Source organism: Struthio camelus, chromosome 19 (assembly GCF_040807025.1).
Source record: "Struthio camelus isolate bStrCam1 chromosome 19, bStrCam1.hap1, whole genome shotgun sequence".
In the NCBI taxonomy this organism is placed as follows: Eukaryota; Metazoa; Chordata; class Aves; order Struthioniformes; family Struthionidae; genus Struthio; species Struthio camelus.
In genome coordinates, this window is record NC_090960.1 from 5,509,520 (window position 1) to 5,531,549 (window position 22,030).

Here is a 22,030-nt window from a genome sequence, read left to right on the forward strand (position 1 = left end):
ACGCAGCGCATCTAAAATAGCTTCTTTAACCCAGCTATGAATTGCTCACAGTGAAAAACCAGGCAAAACAAAGCCTATGACAAAAGGCTGTATGCATACAGAGACACACACACACACTCTCTCTCTCAACATGCATGTGTAAACCAACCAGGTTTGAGCAAGGCAAGCTCACTCTCAGAAAAGACTTTCCATGCAAGTTTAAGTTCTCTGAAGTGCATTTCACAGGACTCAGAACATAGAGCAAAGGAAGTTATCAGAATCTGATCAAGCTTCAGGTAAACTAGTGTATTCTGCAATAAAATGGCAAGATAAACTTTGTGAATTCACTTGAGCGCTTAACAAATTTTTTTTTTTTTTTTTTTTTTACAGCAACAGTCACTCTACACATTTTACATGAAGTTGCGCTATATGAAGCCTGTGAGAACCTAAAACTAACCATTATTTGTCTTTCTGAAACACCCCTTTCACCTTTTTTCTAACATGACTCAGTAAGAGGGCAAAGGAGAATCCTTCAGCACAGGATATGAAGTTCAGCCCAAGAGTACCCTCCTCTGGATAGAGAGGGCACTGCAGTAATTTTAGGTTTCCAATCTCAGTTTTGAGGTAAAACTATACAGTAGCAATTTGAACTGATGCTTTATGCCTTCTACCAACAACATTAAAAAAGCATGTAAGTTTCACATCCACCACGCACACATGACAACAAGCAGCTACAACTATTTTACAAACTAGAGAAGTGCTTTACCACTTCATTCACATTAGCGTTAGAATCCGGGATCCCATTGCTGACATTTATTCCCTGCAGATGGACTACAACTGAACCATTCCACGAGAGTAATTCAAAACCGACTAACTCATTGTGCAACACACTGGAAAGGAGAACACATTTAAATCAAAGGACGGAGTGCTGGAAACAGCAAGACTTCCCAAATTCTAGCGCTAACGTTAATGTTTAAAAAAACGTTTGTCATACATAGGATAACTACATATAGTTACAGCAGAAGGATGCCTGGCCCCATGTCTGATTGGGAACTGGACACTTCAACTTTGTAGAATATTCTCCATACCATAAATATAATTTTACCAGAGACTTTTCATGCCTAAAACGGCTAAGTTTGCTACTTAGTCTCTTAGTGATTGCAACAAATGCATTTTATGAAACACAGCCTTCTTACCACATGCAAGAAGGGGGTGGCCTGTCCAATACCAATAAGGCCATTTACAGGCATTTCTCCCAAAGAGCCCAGTGCCCAACTAGATGTTACTTTCACTTCTCATTCTCTTATGCTTCTGCAGAGCTAACAATGGATTTAGGTTTTCCAAAGACTATTTCACACACTTAGGACAGGATTCCTAGCAAGCTGCAATAAGTGGGAGGATCCAGCCTGCGCAAATACAGTACCCGGGTGTTAACCCACCCAGGCAAAATAGAAGTGGAGAAGTTGTCTCACTCACTGTAAAGAAAGGGAGGCTTCTCAAACTCTTGCCAATTAATTTTTTTTCCTCAGATCCTGGGAGCACAAAGACTGAAGTTTTGCAACAGTTTTATATCCAGTTTTGGAACTGTTTCATATAAGAGCCTTTAACTGCTTGAATAATTATCTGATCAACTTTAGGTAGCTCTTCAAACTCTATTATGAATAATTTAGATCAAGCAGCCAGTACTGTCATTTCTCTTGAGAAAATACTGCTTATCATAATACATACCCTGCTTTTCCAGAGCTTTGTAATTTGTTTGTAAACAATAGTTTGAGAACCACAGCATAAAACTTAAATATTTTTTTAGGATGTTGATGTTTATAAGTTAGTCAAATAAAAATAAATAACTTCCAACTAGTAAGATTTTTAAAGTCAATGCAAATTCATTCTTCATAACTAAAAAAAGAACTAGGATAATGGATTTATCTAACATTGTGTGTTTTGGGGAATTTTAAATACTTTTATATATATATATATTTAACCATTCATGTTCTTCATATTTACATATTAAAAAATAAAAGTGAGGTGTATAAGGCTAATAAACATGGAATTTACAAATGGCTTCTGCTTTACATTGCATTACACTCTAATCACATTTAGCGACATCTATAAATTCACTGATAAGCAGTAGTATTTAAGATCTAGCACATACACTTTCTAGAACAATACCATTGAGTTAAAAATGCTCTCCAAGGAGGATTACAACGGAAGGTTTCAAAAATATTGACTTTGTCAAGGCTTCAATAAGTTATTATTTTAAAATATAAATAGTTCATTTACTGCTAATGCAAACTTTTTTGTTTTATAGATTGTTGTAAAACCGTTTTATTTTACAAAACCTAGAAACACAGCCTACTTTACCCAATGGTATCGTTTTCAGTTAGCATACAGAAAACAAAAGGAAAAATGGAGAGTTTTGAAAAAGAGAAGCAATACTCAATGTTCAGATCAAGGTCCCTCAAATTCTCTTTCTATTCTTAGCTTATGCAATATACATCCAGCACAAATCCACTTCCTACTTGGAGATTGCCTTCAATAAATCAACTGGGCTTAAATGAATTACTTAGTGACAAAATTTAAACTGTAACTCACAGCTCTCAGCTGCTGCAGGCTTAAATACCTATAAGGAAAAAAGGAAGCAGATACTTTGTTCTGTTGATCATGAAGACGTTTTCACCTGAGAAGCTTTTAACCTGAGAAGCTTCAGATACATCAGATTGACAGTTGTGTGTACTCTTGTATGCGTTAATGTTTACTATCAATACAGGCTGTCAACTTTTTTTGTGGCCATATAAATATATGGGAAATACAAATGCAGGTCCAACAAGGTACCTTCCACCTCTTAAGAGCCAATCAGAAAACAAGTGTTTCTGTGTTTTTTTTTTTCCAAAATCAAGTTACACACATGAAGGCTAGAACCTGATAACCACTGCAAGCTCAGCTCTCAACCTCTACACTTACAACTGACATGGTTAACACACTAACTCGCTACTGATCATTTTCAGCTAATTATCAAGCAAGATCTTTAACAGCCTATTAAAAACATTGCCAATTGTCATAATTTCTTAAAGCTCTGCTATATACAACTAAAAAGATAGCTCCCTTGTCCATGGTCTCTCCTCCAAAAAGCCTACCCAAGAACTAGGACATGCTGCTTATTTCTAAAAACCTAGAATTAATTCCTCACTTAATTAGAGCAGTTAGCCATAGGACCGTTCAGTGCAAGTTACGGTAGAATTATTTTGATGCTGTATCTTGGGTATTCAGGACCTCAGGAGTACTCTCCTCTACACCCTACACAGCCATTGAAAGAGTCACTGGCTAACAGACCATTTCCAGAAGCCTTTTTTCTAAAAGCATCTTCCTTGCTTACCACCTTTCCAGAAGTCCCCCAGATCTTCCACTCTTCCAGTCAAGCCTACCAGATACGTACTGCCCAAGCAAGTGCTCAGAAAAGCATATCTCCACTCCCAAGAAAAGATGGCAGCCAGGAGCAAGCTTTTGTCAGAAAAATCAGACCACATCCTACTTGGTCTGCTTCTCTGTTCTGCAGCTGCTCCTGGGAAAAAGGGCAGGTGGAAGCAGGCTGAACTCCCACTTCCTTGCCTTCCCAGGAATAATCGAGCCTTTTGCACACTGTACTGTGCATGTGCCGAAGTCTGACAGCACAGTAAGGAAGAGCTGCAGTATCTGTCCCTCTCCTGCCATCGGAGTAACTAACTCCTCCACCTGGAAGGGCTGGGCACCACCAATCCAAAAGGCAAAATAATTGCAGTAATTCAGCTGTTAAAGTTTTCATGAATGTGAAAGCATGGCTTTTTCCTCAACCTTAGTTTGTTCACAAGCATGAACCTTACAGCATAAACCTTAATCTGGATTAAATCTTCTCAGTGTTTCTGAAGCAAGCTTTAGTTTAATCACTGTATTACATTAAGTTTGGCAAAACCTACACATCTTCATCTGTCTGCTCTCTCACGTGCTCTTGCTCAGACACGCTGGAAGCGTCGTCATCTGTTTGTTCACCAGAGTGATACAACATCAGTGCATGTGTCTTATGAGTTATGGTAACAGTGCAGGGCCCCTGAGCCCATGGTTCTCCATCCACCTGCATTGGCATCTTTGAACTCTTCAAGATCAGCTAGTATTAAACAGAAGAACACACAAAAATCATAGCAAGTCAAAGCAGCTCTGAAGGTATCTTCTACATCTAAGGTGTACCGATGCTGCAAGGTTTCAGCCTTGCCAGGAAGAATCTTAGTATATAATTAATTGTACTCATAGGTCACAAAGCACAGCAACAGAGGATTGAAAATTAAGATAAAATTAACTTTCACCAAGCAAGAGAAACATCCAGCTCAACTGCAAACTACATCTTTAGAACAAAGACATGAACCGACAGCTAAGCACTTGAAATTGCATCCTGTGTGTTGAAAAAACATATACCACTTACCCTCACTGTATGTGCCTGTCCTAGACGAACAGGATTTGCTAGTTTCACCTGAATCTGGGCACAGTGGAAAGAACCGTAAACTCCAACAACTTCCAGCAGTCCATCATCATGCCTGTGAATTAAGAAAGGAGATGCTTTTCCTAATGATGCTCATCAGCTCCTAAGTACACATTCAAATACTACATAGTCCTTTTATCACTATTATTATATTATAGTGAACATAAACGTTGTTCGCTGCTACACCCTCCTTGCCTCTGGCAACTATGAACGTGGGCTTTCCAAGTCATACTGTGCATCTACACTATTTAAAGCCTTCAGCAGATTTCTCTTCTATGACCTTACAATTGCTTTTCTGTCTTTTTAAGTAGTTCAGCTACAGGAAGATTTTTCTCATCTACTAGGTTTCTTTTAGATTTTGGTAAAGAATCTTGCCCAGATCTTTTTAGAAACAGCCTCATCATAAGCAACGTAATAGTACCGTGAAATATATTCATATACATGGCTTCTGAAGAAGGAAATCACACGAGGGAAGAACCAATGTGTCCAATTTACCTCATTAGTATAGCTTTAGCCAACTTACTCAGCATGGAAGTCAATTTTTTTTTTTTTTTTAAACTTTAACCTCTATTAAGACATGTTCTTTTCTATCCTAAAATAGACATACTTTCTATTTTTTGAAGGCCGAGTCTCTAACGTGAAGAAAATAACAACTAAAGATAACCTACTCACGAGAAATCCTTCTGATTTTCATATGGGACTGGTCACATAAGCAAAGCCTGCTGGAGGGAATTCTTTACACTACAAGAACACCTCTAAATAAAAAAAAAAAATGCTGATGCATTGTATACCTTGCCAAGGGATAAGGTTCATCACCCATTCCTTCCCAGAGTCTACAGCCACCTCCCCAGTATCCAATATTCAGGACAATGATGCCTTCCAAGTTGGGCAACTCGATTCTCTCACCATCCAACTCTAGCTTTAGAAGACACACAACAGAAGTTAGCTACTGCAGATCAAATTCATACTTCAGCCAGTTGTTATCTTTATGCACTTATTAGGGCTTCACTTAAGTAGAAATAAAAATACACCTCTGAGCAAAACTGGCCACATACAATAGAATGTTTTCTTTGCATAATTAAAAAAAAAAACTTCTGACTTCGCAACAAGATACACTGAGCTATAACCATCAAGTTCTGTTACTAAAGAACAGAAAAAAAGAACTCTCACTTAAAAGTTCCTGCTGCTAAGACAAATTTCATCTGAACAACAGTATTTGAACTCAGAGACCTGAGTTAAAGCCACAGAATAATTTAGGAATCTTAAGTTCAGAGGCATGAATTCTATGCAGTAAGTTGCAGATAGCCAAGGAGCCCGGAACATCAAAAATCCTCCAGCAGGTCCAGAGCCATCCTATACACAGGCATTATGTGGTAGACAAACTGCAAAGCTCTTCCCCTTTCCTTTCACTGGGAGAGTTTATACATTCCTTTAATTGTCCAGAGAATAAATGGGCAAGTTAAAAAAACAAGTTACCTCAACCTTTTTGTTGAGATCTTTACATTCTTGTACTAAGCAGTCTTTGGTTCCATAGAAAAAGTAAACAGCCTATAAAAAAAGAATGGAAAGCAGTGTTAGAAAAAGATAACAGTACGTAAGATTATTTAAAATACTCACGTAAAGAAACGGTTCTGCGAGCCTTATTTAAAATTCATACGTAGCATAAAATATTTGCATATTATTCAAGTAAGTTCTCTTAACGAACTAGGCTACAACTCCCCTAAGAACCTTGTTTTCTTCCCTTTTAAAAGGAAATGGGCAATGTCCCTAACCCATTAAGTTTCAAAGCAAATATGAAGCTCTAAACAAAAATTGAACAAATGAAAGCATAACTGTAAACAAGCTAGCAAGCAGAGGCAAGTCAAAACACTTGGAAACAGGCTGGAAACACGTTTAATCCATAAAATCCTCTAAGAAAAAAGAGTTCAAACTTTTCTAAAATGGGCTGAAAGAAAATAGTGGAATAAAGCAATATATCACTACGTGACATCAGAGTACATATTCCACACTGAAACTTGGGGCTAACAAAAGGGAGGGGGGGAAAAAACAAAATAAAAACAAAAAAAATCCCCACAGTGTAATGGCGGGTCAACAGAGTAGTGTGCAAAGACAACAGATCACTGCAGTTTATTAATATCCAAAGACATGTATTCTGTTTCCAATTAACGCACTTCTTGACAAAAGGGTCTAAAGGCTGAAAATCCAACAGAGCAGTTAGGACGAAACTCTAAGGCTTAATTGGAAGAGCTTCTAGCATACCATGCAGGAAAAAAATAATGCAGAACATTTCCAAAAAATAGCTTTAAGTCAACAACTGCAAGTGGAAAATTCCAAACATACCTTATTAATAATTCTGCTGGAAAACAGAGAGGGAGTCTTCTCACGATGAGCATGGAAATTTAAAGCCATGAGAGCATCGGGCCCTATAGAAAAGTAGTTGTTCATTGTGAACACCTGTTAGACAGAAGTTTTAGTTAAGATCATATTAAATTTCGTATTATCAGGATTTAAAAAGGATTAGCTGTTTTATCAGAAGTAGATAAACAGAAAAGTACACCCACACAGGTATTAAACAGAAACCATACTTGTAACTTCCAACCATACCTTTGGTTTCCTTAAATTGTAGTATCCCTTGTTTGTTACCTGAACCTTCCATCTGAAAAAACAAAAGCCATTATTCAGACACATGACAGATAGTATCAAATCTGCAGTTAAGAATCCCATACCTACAGTGGAATGAAGTCACAACATTCAGATTTAGTTAGTAATGAAAGAGTTGAACACTGGAACAACTGCATGAAGAGTAATTTTGAACCTCAGTTATTCCACAGCTCCCTAGTCCAGCAGCATTTGTGTTTCTTTATACACATTGCTGTAACTGGGTATCAACTTTATTTCTCCCATTATTACTGGTATAGTAATATTTGGTTCTACAGAACCTATCTTTTCACTGTTACTTACCTGTCTAGCTTGATTCCATCTGCCTCCATGACATTTCGTAAGATTTGTTCTACAGGGACTTCTCCAGCATAACCTGCACCCCAGCCCAGTGTGTTAGACAGGTCGTTGCCTGTTCCCAGAGGTAAGATTGCAACTTGTGGAATGTAGCGTTCTTGCCCCTAAGATACAGAAACACTGAATATTAGCTCCTCTTTCAGTGTTCGTTTCCTCCGTTTTATCCCCAAACATTCAGGTTAGAAAAATGCCATTAATCTTGGGCGCATTAATCTTCTTGCGTATTGCAGAGTGATACAGCTGGCAGCAATAGCACAGCAGATGGCACATCTAAGTACTTATGGTAGGGATAACACAAAGGAAGGGAATCTTAAGTCACTGCGGAGAGAAAAGAACATACATGTTTCCAATGTGGAACCAATGCATTATTAATGCTGAACAGATCATCCCTCAAAACAATGATGCTTTGGAGCTGGATTGGAAGCCTGAACTTCTCATTCCATTTCCTGGGTTGCTGATTTGCTGCAGTTACTAGTTACTATTACAGCACGTCCCCCTGGGGAAGCGATATAAATGCTAGAAAAGACAAAGAACGCACAAGGCCATGGCATGTGAAAAGGCTCTTAAAAGATGGAGTAAGGTTAGGCCTAAAGAACAGAGGCACATAATACTGCAGTATTTAGCCATGGAGAGAAATTCGCAGACTCAAAGAAGAAAAGTCAGCATCTAAGTTTCAGAGATGCTGCATACCCACAGATCAACAAATGCAGCAGCAGATAATCACCTCTGCAGATCACAGAGCAAATGACACAGCCAGACTCAAAACAGCCACCTCAAAGGTCTTTGCTTTCTCTTTACTACAAGAGCGTGCACAGTTATTTCCAACTGCTATGGTCTTTGAAGTTCAGCTGTGAAAAGGACTTGAAGAAAAACTGACACTATGGCTACTATTTTTCAACAAGATATATTAGCCAGGCAACCTGGAGTTGAGAGTCAAGATAAGCAAAAGGAGTGAAGAATCTATTGCCAGTGATAAAAAGGTTTGGCTGATAATCCTAACAATATTTATGTAATTCTAGTGCCGACAACCAGATTTCAGAAGCTTAAAAGACTATAATTTGAATACCTGGAAGCAAGTAAGAACCCAGATTGCATCAACAGTATTGGCTCTAGAGGTCAACATATCAAGCATCCAAGCCCAAGAAACCAAGTATTCATATTCGTTAAACTTTATAGTTATACCTTGTTGTACTTCTACTTTTTTAGCACAAAAAACATTCTCAAAGAAGTTCAGCTCAATTATGTATTCAGCTGTAATGCTGGCCTTCAGTAGAACGTTTCACGGATTAGCAGGAAAGCAGCAAAAAAAAAAATTGCTAGTAAAGATGGAGCAATTGGCCTGACTCATGGCTGAAACTGGAAGAAAATTAACACTGTTGTAAGAAGACTTGCTTTCTTCCTTTAACCAGCAGGGAAAGAGAGCTCATTAGACAAAGTACAAGAGCCCTACTAATTATTCTTCATTCTGAATTTTCTCAGAAGTCCTTACTAATATCCCATAAATTGGGATATAGTCTATTTCAAATCAACAGTAAACACGCAGCATGTTTTTCTTCCTTCACTCACTGTTAACAGGCGATGCTGCAGACTGAGAATCATTAAAAGACGAAATAAATAGCAGAAGCCAATAAGTACGCTCATTCATGCACTGGCACTATAATCACGATAGCCAGCAAATGTTCGGAGGTTATTAGAGAAGACTGAAGGCTTTGGGAGAAGTAAGCAGTCAGAGCAGTATAGCCATTATTAGTAGCGTTATTTATTGCAAAATAAATATCCCTTTAGAGGAAAAGGGAAAAAACAACGCATAAAAGTGTTCTAAAGATTGTTCTTCTCTCATTCTACAGAAAAGAACAGCTGTAAGTAAACATTTAAAATCCAAAGCTTTTATGTTTTTCCTGAACTACAGGGCTTCATAACAAAATGGTTTCCCCCCTCCCCACCAATATGAGTTGTGATTAATTTTCTATGGACTTATTCTTTGACATGATAATAAATTCAGGTAAGAGATTAGGGCTTAGCACTTCAGCAGCCACAAAACTCACTTCACCACAAGAAATGCTTTTAAATTAAATACAATACCTTTATCTTCATTTCATCAATTGCATCCAGGACCCAGCCCACTGTGCCATCCCCACCACAGACAAGGACCCTGACAGCATTGCAAGGCAGCAAGGTACAAAGCTGGAGTGCTTTAGCAGGTGCAATTTTGCTTAGATCAAAAACCTAGAATACAGGAAAATGAGCAGGTCTAAGTTCAGAGAACATGACTCAATTTGCCTCACAGACAAGTAATTTCAAGAAGTTCATTCTGATGCAAAGCGGACATTTTTCATTTATGATAGTACATTAGTAAACGAGCAGTCTTGACTTTTATGAGCAAGATTCAATCTCCCAAATCCACAAAATAATTCCAGCTGCTTCATCAGGAATAAATAACATTGATAATATCAAGCAGACTTAAGTTCTAAGAAAAGTCTGTATCTAGTAACACTACAATGAATTTTGTAAAGATGAAGGACCTCATATAAAAGGTTTTTTTTTTTTTGTTCTTTTTTAAGCATTCAGGATACAAAGAGGTTTATTCTTCAAAGCCCTATTGGGATGCATTTAAAACAAACACAGAGCGATTTCTATTAGTCTGCATTATAAGGCTGTGTTTCAAACTTCAAAGGAAGAGCATCAAGGTGCAGTCCGGAAAGCGAAGGAACAACTGCCTTATGTCAACATCCTGTGCCTTCCCAGGGGAAGCTTAAGAGGAGAGAAACAATACAAAGCTACAACTGTAAATACTGCCATTTTCACAAGTAAATTAAGGATTTAAAACAAATGCAAGTTTCAAATTAAAGGTCTAAATATTTTGTTTTTAAAAATTGTTCAGTATTTCAAGAGTAAGATCCTTATTAAAGCAGCTAATGCGCAGACTACTATAAATAGAAAGCTGCACCAGTATTAGTAGAACTGTATCAAACTTCTTGGGGTGGGGGGGGGGAAGGCCACTGCATTTTTAGTTTCTCCTTATAAATCTGTACTTTCTAAAAGAAAGAGCTCCATGAATTTGTTTCCTTTACTAATCTTCCAAAAGATTCTATTGCCATTATGCAAGCAAAATTATGTTGGAGTTTAATTTCAGCTTTTTTTTAAAACAAAACAAAACAAAACAAAACACTTTAGTGGCTTTCTGCCATAATTACCTGAACAGGGTTCAGTAGAATTTTAAACTCTCCTAGTAAGGTTTCACCCATGTTGTTCCCACTACGAGTATTAGCCAGTATGATTATTGGGATCCAGTGTTTTCTGCAGTAAGGTACTATCTGCAAAAAGATAACAATTAAGTCACACAAATACTGCACGAGTGAAAATGTTTAAAGCAGAAACAATGAGGAAGCTGATTAGTTTGTAACAGTAAAAACAGAAACAAATACTTTGACACACAACTAAGAGGACTTTTTTACATTGAATTCAATCAGCAGCATTCAAAGTTGAAGATTTCTGTTTCTACAGTACTTAGGAAAACAGATACCATGATGTTACAAAGAAGTAGAAAAGTTCAAAACACTAAATACCCATTTAAACAGCTGCTGTTTTGCATGGATTGTTTTGCTAGCTAACTCTTCCCGATGCATTCTGAACAATAATTCTTGAAAAGCACCTTGACAGATGACTGTTTTAAGTCTAAGTTAATTGAGGCTTAAAAATCCAAACCACAAATAAGCTGAAAGGTTGATTTAGGATATTTAAAAAAAAACCAAAACGTATTCTCTATTGCTATTATTGACTTTTTAAAAATAAGCTTACAGTCCCTCTTTCAGAGGGCTCTATTTTGTCTCTATTACCCAAAATTAACAAACACTTCTGGAACACCTGGAAGAGCACTGCATTGCTACAATGGTTCTGCAGGAAACACCTTACACATGAATGGCTACGTTGCCATGTGACGTTATTACTTTACCAGCTTATCATCTCTGCATCCAAGGCGTACTCTAGCATCCACAGACCTTATCAACTCCATATACAATTAAAATAATTCAAGAATTCCCTACCTGCTCCACCCTTTGCAAAACCATTCCATTATACCTTCACCATGTTAACTTTCTGTCACACTGGGGAGCTCATATTAAATTGTTTTTCTAAAATCTTTATAGGCATTGCTTTCCAGACAGTAAGCTTCTCCAGTCACAACATAATACTGTACTTCAGAAAGTATGGCTGCCATGACACACGCTATGTTTCAGTTCAAATACCATGTTTTTGATTGACAGCTATAGCTCTTTAAAAATACATTTTTTTAAAGCACTGGAATTTTATTCTTTAACAGACTTATTTTTAATCACCTACTTGGCCTTCTAGGACTTCTCTAGTAAAATATTATGTACACGCATACCCACCAGTGCATTTATCTACAGGCAGATGACATAAGATTAAATCCCTGCGGCACGCAGTACTGAGGTGACCATAAAACAGAAAGTAAAAAAGGACTACTCAACAACAGAAAGATATACATGGAATACCTAAGGAAATAAGGCACCCAAACCTCAGTGCTGTTTTGGAACAACAAAATCCAAGTGCATGTTCGGCTTCGACCATGATGTTAATAATATGACAAACACCTTCAAATAAACACAATGTGTTCAACACACATTGGAACATTCAGCATATAGTCATCCTGACAAGATACTTAGTTCAGCCTGACAACATATTTAGTTCCAGTTTTGCTGTCTGTTTTTATGTACTATAAAAACCAGAAGCAGTAGATGGTTACCTTTTCATAATCGGTTCTTTTCTCTTTACGCATCTGGTTAACAGCGGATAAGTAGTACGGTGGAATAATTAAGTCTCTGAACTCTCCAAACGTACACTCCTCATTCTTTAGAGAATTCTGCATGCATTCGTCATGTACAGTATGCTGACACCATACACATCTGGAAAAAAGAAATGAAGAGCTCAAGCAACTGGCTCACTATGTTGCTTATCTATTTTAGATGGACTAACTTTGTGAGAAGTACTTATGCTTACTTGCACCTTTATGAGTATTTCAAGCATATTACAAAAAAACCACATTCATATAAACTTTCAGAGAATGCATGTATTGGCTACAGGTAATCATAAGGACAAGATCAAATTATTCAAGTCTAGAAACTTATCTGAATTCTATATAAACAATTCACAGAGTTTTAAGTTAGTTCTAATTTTAAGAAATGGTTGCCATAAATATCCTCTTGTGTTGTATCAAACACCACTACACCGGAAACCTGTATGAGAAACAGAACTCATATTCATCCTTAAAGAGCACAGGTAAGACACTAGAGTTCAGTTTAATTATTTAAAGTGTTACTAACAAAAGGAAATGTTTATTAATAAAACTGATTAATGTTAAGATCAATCCCATCCTTTTAAGCTTGAAAGCTAAAGGGTGCCATAGTATGCGCAGGCTGACAGGATTTTGTTATGCACAACTGCTCAGCTTTTTAACCTATTCCAAAAGCTGTCCTGGAAAAGGGACTAGAACAAGAGGAAATACTATAATACCTACTGCCAGCTTCTGCAGAACGCTAATCCTCATTTTCCCCTCCAAAGCCTTGGCTTAAGCATCTGTGAAAACTATTTTTGGAGTCCTTCTGCTTAATCCAGCACAAAACCAGGGTAGCAATGATACTTGCTATGCAGCGCAGACAGTGAGCGCAGGGGCACCTTCCCCCTTCCCCCCCCGGCGCCGTACCTGTAGTCGCAGAGCTTGGGCTGCGTGCCGCACTGCTGCCGGCACACGCGGCAGTGGCTGCAGAGCGGCACGTTGCCGCGGATCCAGTGGTGCGGCGTGGCCGCGGGCGCCCGGCCGCCCCGCGCCACCGTCTCCTTGCAGGGGAAGCGGCGCTCGGCCCGCTTGAGGCAGCCCTCGCCGGCCCGCCGCCCGCAGCAGCGGCAGAAGGCGCCGCGCAGCACGGCCTGCCCGCACACGCAGCAGTACGAGGGCTGCCCGAAGAGGTCCGTGTAGCGCCAGTCGTGCTTGCTGCTGCGGAAGATGTCGCGGATGAGCAGCTGCCGCCGGGCCCGCTGCAGGCTGCACCACAGCGTGATCAGCACCGGCAGCAGCACCGAGCACAGCGTCCACAGCGCCAGGCGCCACTCCCCGCCGCCGCCGCCGCCGCCGCTCGCCGGCCTCTCCATCCCGGCCCGGCCCGCGGGGCTCCCTAGCGCCAGCAGCCGCCGGGCGGCGTCGCCGAGCGGCTCTTCACCCCCATGGCGGCTGCGCGCCTCTTCGCCCGCGCCCGCGCTCGGGCCTGGCCGTGGCGGCGGCAGCGCTCCCGGTCAGCCCGGGCGGGCGACGCCGCCTCCCCTCAGGCCGCCATGCGGCTGCCGGCGGGACGCGCTGCGGAAGCGGAAGCGGCGGTTGCTAGGAGACCGGCGGGGGGCGGGGCGGGGCGCGGGCCGTTGGCGGTTTGTCGCCGACTGGCGGTTTGTCGCCGACTGGCGCCAGAGGCGAAGGGGGCTGTGTCAACGCCTGCCTCGCTCGGGGCCCAGCCCGCGGGGGAGTAAAACGCGTGTGCCCTTCGGCTTTGCTGGAGTGAGACCAGGTGAACACCTGCTGCTGCGCTGGGCGCCGCTTAGCGGAGGCCCCGCTGAAATTAACGTGCGGGAGCGGGCAGCTGCCTTTTGTTTGTTTGCTTGTTTTTTAAAGTCACTTATCGTAGGCGGCTCGCTTTGCTAAGCGCGAGGTGATGTGTTTAATTTTCACAAACTTTGGGGGGGGGGGGAAAAAAAAAAGAAGCCGGAGGAGCTGTGACACCTGAGGTGGAAACACAGCCTGCTCTTTCCTTCCCTCAGGAGCGGAGCTATGCTGGGAATGTCTGGGCAGAGCGCAGCCGCCTTCGGAGCTCGGGGCCAGATGTCTCCAGAATCATGCTAAAAGTCAAATTAGTTTAAAGCATAAACAAACACTTGTGACTGACGTAGCTACTTCAAGTAGGCTCATGCCTCGGGCAGCGTTACTCAGTTTGGGACAGGCTTGAGAGAAAGCAGAATCAAAATGAAGCAGTTACTTGTGTTTATCTTCATTTTGGTCCTCCTGACTGTTTTTACAGGTAGGAGTTTATATAAACGCAAATCTGCTTATGTATGTAGAGCTGGAGAGCATATTATCATCATACAGGTCTTTTAATCTTGTATTTAATATCTTTGCATTTAATTTTTAACACTTAACTGTATAAAGAACCAAATATGATATTATATTGCAGGATTTCCATGATTTGATTTTTAACAATCATGCTATTGCATTAGATATTTTACTCTCTGCATTACCACACGGTAGTCATTTATTGCAAAACAAAAGCGTCTTATTTTATGAGCTTACAATTTAAATACTATTTTACCCAGACCCCAGTAGTTAGATATTCAATACAATATTGTAACAAAAGTCTAACTCGTTACTTCAGAACATCATCTTAAAAAGTAAAGCAACACAGAAAAGAACAAAGAAAGGGAAGAGTTACTAATATCAGTGGTTAAATGGTGCTGATATATTTTCTTATTTTAGACAGTAACATTAATGTGTTGGGTTTGTTTCATCCTGGCAGAACTACACTATAGAAAGCACAAGTATAAAAATGGTTTAAAATTCCGCTCATATCTCCTGGAATGCGATATCCCCTGGGAAGGGGCTGTAATGAAAGAACAGTTTGTAGATAGACAAAAATCAGCTTTGGAGACATTTCATTTTCATCTGAAAGATAAAACATTAACTTTTCAGTAATTTCCTATTTAATCTCTGCTTCTCCACCTTTAGACACATCACCAATTTTGAGTGAAAAAGAAGCCAAACAGGTTCTGAGAACTCGTCGTGAAGACAGACAAAGAAAAGCTGGTTTCCCTGATGAGCCAATGAGGGTGATTTATGATATTTATTTTGAAAGCAAATTAAGTAAAAAAGTTTTGTTTGTGCTTAATAGTAGATTTCTATAAATGTAAATCCAAACAGCTGGTGCAATTAGTTACAAATATCAGCCTTTTAAGCAGTTGAGTTCTTCTGTGAAATATTTTTAAACCCCTTTGCATTCTTCAATGACTGTTAAGTAGCATTCTGTAAATGCTGAATATTGCTCAGGAAATGTACGCTTGCAGAATGTGAAATTATTTATCCTCTAAATGTATCACAGTTCAAAAAAGCAGGTTAAATTATTGAGAAGAAAGTGCCTTTTCATTTGTAGAAACGTGGAGTTCATTGGGTTGTTCCTGAAAAAATTAAAATAACAGGAAATGGTCTTCTGCTTGCAGTACATTCTGCACTCAAGGCAGACAGGAGATGCAGGTGTCAGTGGTCAGTGTGGAGATTGAGGTACTTCTCAACTAGCTTTTAAAATCACTTTCTTTCATTCACTTTTTTGTAAATGCTACAGAAAGGATGGTTTGTATGATATTGCACACGTTTTGCATTGCTAACGTAATACAATAGCATTGGTTTTGTATTTAATATTTACATTTATTGATTTCTAAACCTCATTACAACAAAAGAAAAAGCAAAAGAAGTTAGGAGCCTTCTATTTTCCTTACTTTGACAAGATGTAACATATAATTCTGCACTTCTCAAGAGCTACTTAAGGTATTTTAAAATTACTGCGTGTTTCTTTCCAAAGTAAATAAACTATGCTAAAATTACATGGGTCTGAAGAGGCTAAAACCACAGAAGCCAGAAAACACACAATAGATTGTGCAAGTGTGATGAACGTAAGGGGCTCAGTTTAGCAAGGTGCTGAACTCTTCTGAACTGCATGAGACGTTAAGAGCGCTACGTACCTTGCAGGATTGAACTCGATGTGTGCCAGGCTTGCAGAGACAGCTAGTAGTTTTCCCTTTCCAATGGTTATTGTATACCAGCCAAAAAGAATCCACCTGGCAGTTGCGGGTGGCTGACCGTACACCACTTCTGATGTACACACTTCTCCTTTGTCAGCTGTGAATGGCCACAACAAATCAAAGCTGTCACAAGAATATTACACCATGCTTGTTAACAACCTTGTACAATTAAGACTGTAAAACAGAGCCAAAAAACAGTAGGCATAGACCTCGCTGTTAACCACAATGTTCAGGATGAGGTTGCTTTCTAAGCTGTTGTGAAATGAGCCTTGTAAAGTTTCTGCAGATGAGCAGTAGAGTTCCCATCCATGGTTATACTCAATATACCACCAAGAATATACAGCCATGATTATATGATACTTTATGTAGTAAATATGTTAAACATATTTACAACAGTAGAGAAGCTGGACTGAGTTAAATCCTGTACTATAGGAAGTTACAAGCATACAGGTGGGGAGTAAAATGAGCTACTGCTAGAGAAGTATTTGATTCCTGACCTCCGCTGCTCTGTCCTGGCCACTTTCCATACTACTAGGATTAGTAGTAAATACTTTGTTGTGACTCTTTTTAGAGGAGAAATTCCAACCTATTCTTTTTTATATGACAAAACTGGCTTTCTGTGGGAAAACCCAACCACAAGAGTACTTGATAGTTCAATAAATGTCAAGGTTTTCAGTAGGTTTTCATATGCTCCGCACATGGAACGTGGGGATTTTCCCTTCCAAATAAAGGGGCATGCCTGCTGTATCCCTGTGCACAGTCCTGCCACAGGCACAGGAAAGAAAACTGATTTTGTGTGGATTCTTTGCAGCAGGATGAAATTAATGCTGGGATAAACCTACCTCTGTGCATCTATTTTAAGCAAAAGCTATTTGAACTAGGCCAGATCATGCTGGGCTGGGGAATTTAATTTGTAGTTCTTTGTGACACTGTTTGACTTCTACCGTGCAGTTCGAATCAAAAAGCCTGTTCAGCTACAGACAGCAAGGGGAGCCATCTTTTATTATTTTAAAAATGTCATTTATGTTATCAACATATTTTAATCTTACTTTGACCAAGACCCCCCTTTTCGTCACGTGGCATCAGCTCAATCACATAATCCTGTTTTCTGCAGGTTCATAATGCAGTCTCAGCGAGGGAGGAAGTCCTTGGGCTGTGAGGAAGAGAGAGCACAGTGAGAGGCAGGACACTAATGCTGCTGTCCAGCGAACCTCTGGTCAGCTCAAAGAGCAGCACTAGCAAGTTCTACAGGGAGGAACGTTAACTCCTGTTCTGGGGGGCAGAAAATGAGAAAACTAAGCACTTATCCATTCCTATAGCATCTGAGGAGATTGTTTTACTACCTGGGGATTCTCAGTAACCCTTCAGGGAAGAGAAGAAATGGAGGATGGGCTGACTTGCTTATTGGTGTCATTCTTTAAATATTGCTAACATCGCTGAGGTTTGGGTAAACTGACTGGCAGCCCCATTTCATTCATCTTAATAATTTTCAGGGGTAAATTCAGTCGTTTTATGTAAGCTGTAAAATTCTACTGGTTCATTGGGCTGACATCAGACTTGAATGTTTACATAATTAAATGACGTTTCCTTTTCTTTAAATAGGAGCATATGCTTTACCTCCAGCGCTTGGAGCAGAGATCAGAAGAACAATTCCTTGAACACTGGTTAAATCCACATTGCTTCCCACACTGCAACAGGGATTTAGTCCATCCAATCTAGTGGATTTACTTACCGCATAATTGGTATACATATATATATATATATATTTTTTTTTTTTTTACACGTTTCTTCCTTCCTAATAAAAGACAGAGCCACAAACTGGAAAAGGAGAGAAGCACCAGAGGCTGGAAGAAGCATCTGGGGCTGAAAAGGTGTCTGACAACAGAACAGAGCAATGGCAGGGGACATAAGTGTTTTAGGCATCAGCTGCATCACTGTAGCTCTGCTCGTGCTAATGAAACATTTGGTTATACATTCCTCTGCTATAAGGGTATAAGTTGGTTGCTGTAGAACATTATTATTAATGCTGCTTGAAATTGCTCCTGTTTCTTTCCCGTGTGCTCGTGCTCCTTTTCCAACTCATCTGTTTGTACTTGTTCACTCAGCTCTCACTGGGACTGCAGCAGGATTAAACTCATAGTCGTCATCCTTAAGATAGCTCAGATACAGTCTGATTCCGCTAGGAGTTGAGCTTGTTCTACATTCTCGCAGCTGTAACAGTTTGCTAGCTGCTGGTTTTTTTAAATGGAATTCACTATTTAGTACACGTGTTGGTAGAGTAAACATTGACATAGAGCATATCCATAGTGCTTTCATGGGTTGTTAGTTCTGTTCATGATTTTCAACATCAGTGCAACAGAGAGCATCATTTGCTTTATTGCCTCTGTTTTTCATACGCATGCTAGAGCTAGAGTTCAATGCGAAAATATACTTCAAAGCACAGCCCAGAAACCAGGCACTATGCACAAGCCAATCTGTGACAAAATGACACATCCCAATAGTACATCATGTACGCTAGGTTTGTGATATGGTCATCCTTTTTTTGCCCTGTGGTTTTGCATGCAGTTACATCAGCTCATCACTACATTTAGAAACAGATGTTTTGGGAATAAGGCAGGCATAGGTTTGTGAAATATAAGTATCGATCCTCTTAAACTCTTCTGATTACCCAGTAGCCATCTGTGATGCTAAAAGAGAAGATACATGCACATCTGTATATTCTTTTAACAGGTTAGGCTTTTTTTTTTTTTAACAGTTTCTAAACAGGTAAGATATTTTCAGCTGGGATAAGTTTGAATTATCACTATTAGTCACCTGCTTAACATTCAGCAGGGATTATATTCAGGCTTAACCTACCTTTTCCCATTGGTCCTGACTGTCTTTGAAGACTGAACAATATATTAGTACATTATTTTACACTCTATTCACAATCTCATAGTTAAGTTTGTGACACCAAAACTGAAGATTTGGCCCATATTTTCGAAAAAAAAAAATGTAAGCACTAGAATATAGAGATACTGCCTGTCAGGACTGATCTGATTTGAAAGCCAGAAAGTTAATCTGCTTAAGATCCTGATGGGCATCTATCTGTACCTGTATGTATCAGAATAATTTTGAAAATGTGGATATTGGGACAGACTTCAATAGAGCTATGCTAATCCACAGTAGGTGGAAGGTCTGAAACTTATTTAAAAACAAAAACATAAAATTCCCAAACTTAGCCCTAGGAGGTAAGTAAGTTGGCAGTTTTCAAAAAATCTTCCAGCTGAGACACAGTTGAAAGCTGGCTCAGTCCGACCCCGCTCACAGGCTATTGTGAAGAATTAATGTTAGAGAAGTGCTTAAATGATTTGAAGCCCTTCGTACGTGATTAATATGGCCAATGTATCTATGTGTTTTAACTATATTTTCCATTTTTTCTGCAGATCTCTTCACGTGCATTTAAGAGGATACGTACTTTGTGTTAAGGTGGACAAGACGACTCCTGCATTGGTTATGCGCTAGTTGTAGATTTGAACCTTTTTGCAATACAGTGCAGTCCTAGTGATTTAGCAAAGCTTTCAACCATAAATGGCTAGATGTGTTATACACCACCAAGCATTTTCTACCTGTAGAGAAGAAAATAACGATTGCATGCATGAATAAAAAAAATCACAGGTTTCCCCTAAGATCTGAGATATGGGCAAGAATAAATCACCAGTCAGTGATTCTAAAAGCATTAGGATATGCTTTTTAAGGGTACAGCTTTAGACTACATGAAGCCAAAGGAGCTTTTTAAGGGTACAGCTTTAGACTACATGAAGCAAAAGGAGCTTTTAAGGGAAGGACTGTAGAAAATTGGAGAATGTAAACATGAAGAAAGTGCCACCCTTCTGGACTTTGGAGGAAACCTTAATTAGCAGACATAACATTTATGCAACACTAATCTATGCTGAATTGCCTGATGAGTATTTCATATATTATTTCATAATAAATGCTTGACTCAAACCCATTTTCAGCTGATTTTGTTACCCTGGACTACCACACTAGGTGCTGATCAAAATCACTCTAAGCGAGGCTCAGTATTGCAGAGTCCTAAGGATACATTAGAGGTCTTACTAGAATCAGCAGCGGGGAAGGAAGAAGGTGCAATCTAATTGTTTTGTGGTTTCTTTGCACAACTTCTCTTTTTCCTTTATAATTCTGCCAGCTCAGCCACATGTATCCAGCCACCCCTTTCCTGCCAGTGAGCCTTTATAACTTATGCCTTGGAACGGAATTGCTTGTAAAGTCAGATGAGAAATATATGGTATCTGCAAAACAACATGAGAAAGGTCTTGATGGGTCTTGCATGACTGATATGATTTGTAATTGCAATAGAATTTGTTATGGACAGACCAAAGTAACTTTCAGAGTTCACCACTGCAGTCGCACTACAAACCTGATGACAGGTAGCAAAATAAAAAACAATTTTATGAAGATACATAAGGTAGCTACTGCAGTAAGAGAGCATTTGGTAGGCTGAAATAGATCAACAGTCCTAGTATGTTTTATTTCCAGTAAGAGCTTTCCTAGATGACTCCAAGGAAATAATTTAAATCTCAAAGCATCAAAGGTTTACCTTCCACTACTGTCAAGATGAAATCACAGATTAAATCTGGGAGTGTAAAAAAAATGTGATCAGGGTGCTATTGTGTGCTTCATTCATAATACTCTGTGCCACATAGATCTCCATTTGCATATCTCCATTGACGTTAAAGTCATTAAGGGAAATCTTGGCTCTGGTCTCTCTTACTCAGCAAAAAAAATTCATGCCAATCCCAGTTATGCCTAGTTTCATCCAGTGAAAGTGGGTTGAAGTACTTCACTGAAATAATAGAACTCCCACCTAGTTATATTCACTCATGAGCTAGATAACTAGTAAGGTAAACCAGTAGCTTTTAGGTCTACCACAGTGACACTGAGCTAATGCTGATGCAAACACAGGGAGTAGAGGTGGTTTATTCTTTTTAAGCTTCCTTTTCCACATTAGGAAGGTATCCTAGGTATCTCCAAACCAAAGAAAGGTTAAGAATTATTATCTCTAGTTTGCAAGGAGAAAAATAACAGAAAGGTGAAGTACTTACAGGTCCCTGTTCCACGCTCCCTCCCACTTTGTAACAGGAAAACAATTTTTTGTATAGTGTTAATATCCTTTAGCCCACGTTTGTCTCAGGCTGTTTTATCTAGCCAAAAGGCTGAAGAGCCAACCCATGTTTGCACTCAGCTTCAAACCAAAAACATCACTAGCCTTTCTAGAATTGCAACATTTAAGCTTCTCTACAAAAGTAAACTCCCTCACAAGTATCTACACTCCTGTTCTATGGTGGAACTGATCACTGAAGTATCTCCTCTGTTGAGATGAGAAAACTAGCATACACTATATAGGAAAGTTTGAAACATAAAGAATAAGGGGGGAGAAAATATACAGAAAAAGAGAACAGAAAATCATGAGGGTAAAGACAGAGAAAACTAGATTGAGGCACGTCAATGCCTCCGTAGACCTGTGAGGACGAAGAACACAGTCAAGATGTTTCCAGACATCCAGCTCTTCCACTAGATTTAAGAAGCCAAGTACTCCACTCATATAAATTAATTTAGGTCCTGCAGGTAAACAGAGGAACTGTTTACTTTGCTCTACCTGGAGAAGTGGCCAAAGAAGAT

The 22,030-nt window shown here is 39.5% G+C and overlaps 2 protein-coding genes across 3 annotated transcripts; one reads left to right on the forward strand and one right to left on the reverse strand.

The window, feature by feature from the left end:
• Window positions 1-365: 365 nt before the first annotated feature.
• DGKE (diacylglycerol kinase epsilon) lies at window positions 366-13,772 on the reverse strand. The gene is made up of 11 exons (XM_009679048.2): window positions 13,221-13,772; window positions 12,264-12,423; window positions 10,696-10,815; window positions 9,584-9,727; window positions 7,448-7,605; window positions 7,091-7,142; window positions 6,827-6,940; window positions 5,963-6,034; window positions 5,278-5,405; window positions 4,430-4,541; window positions 366-4,117 (listed from the first exon to the last, which is right to left on the reverse strand). Exons 1-11 carry the CDS (start codon window positions 13,664-13,666, stop codon window positions 3,926-3,928), a joined length of 1,698 nt encoding a protein of 565 aa, XP_009677343.2. The 5' UTR covers window positions 13,667-13,772; the 3' UTR covers window positions 366-3,925.
• A 677-nt stretch (window positions 13,773-14,449) lies between these two features.
• Window positions 14,450-20,338, forward strand: C19H17orf67 (chromosome 19 C17orf67 homolog). Of its 2 annotated transcripts, XR_011135457.1 has the most exons (5): window positions 14,450-14,580; window positions 15,282-15,382; window positions 17,951-18,090; window positions 19,774-20,086; window positions 20,128-20,332. XR_011135457.1 is itself a non-coding variant. In XM_009678925.2 (4 exons), exons 1-3 carry the CDS (start codon window positions 14,526-14,528, stop codon window positions 18,065-18,067), a joined length of 273 nt encoding a protein of 90 aa, XP_009677220.1. In that variant the 5' UTR covers window positions 14,450-14,525; the 3' UTR covers window positions 18,068-18,090; window positions 19,774-20,338. The 2 variants fall into 2 exon arrangements, 1 of the variants encoding a protein (XP_009677220.1); XM_009678925.2 differs by having other exon boundaries at window positions 19,774-20,338.
• Window positions 20,339-22,030: the final 1,692 nt, after the last annotated feature.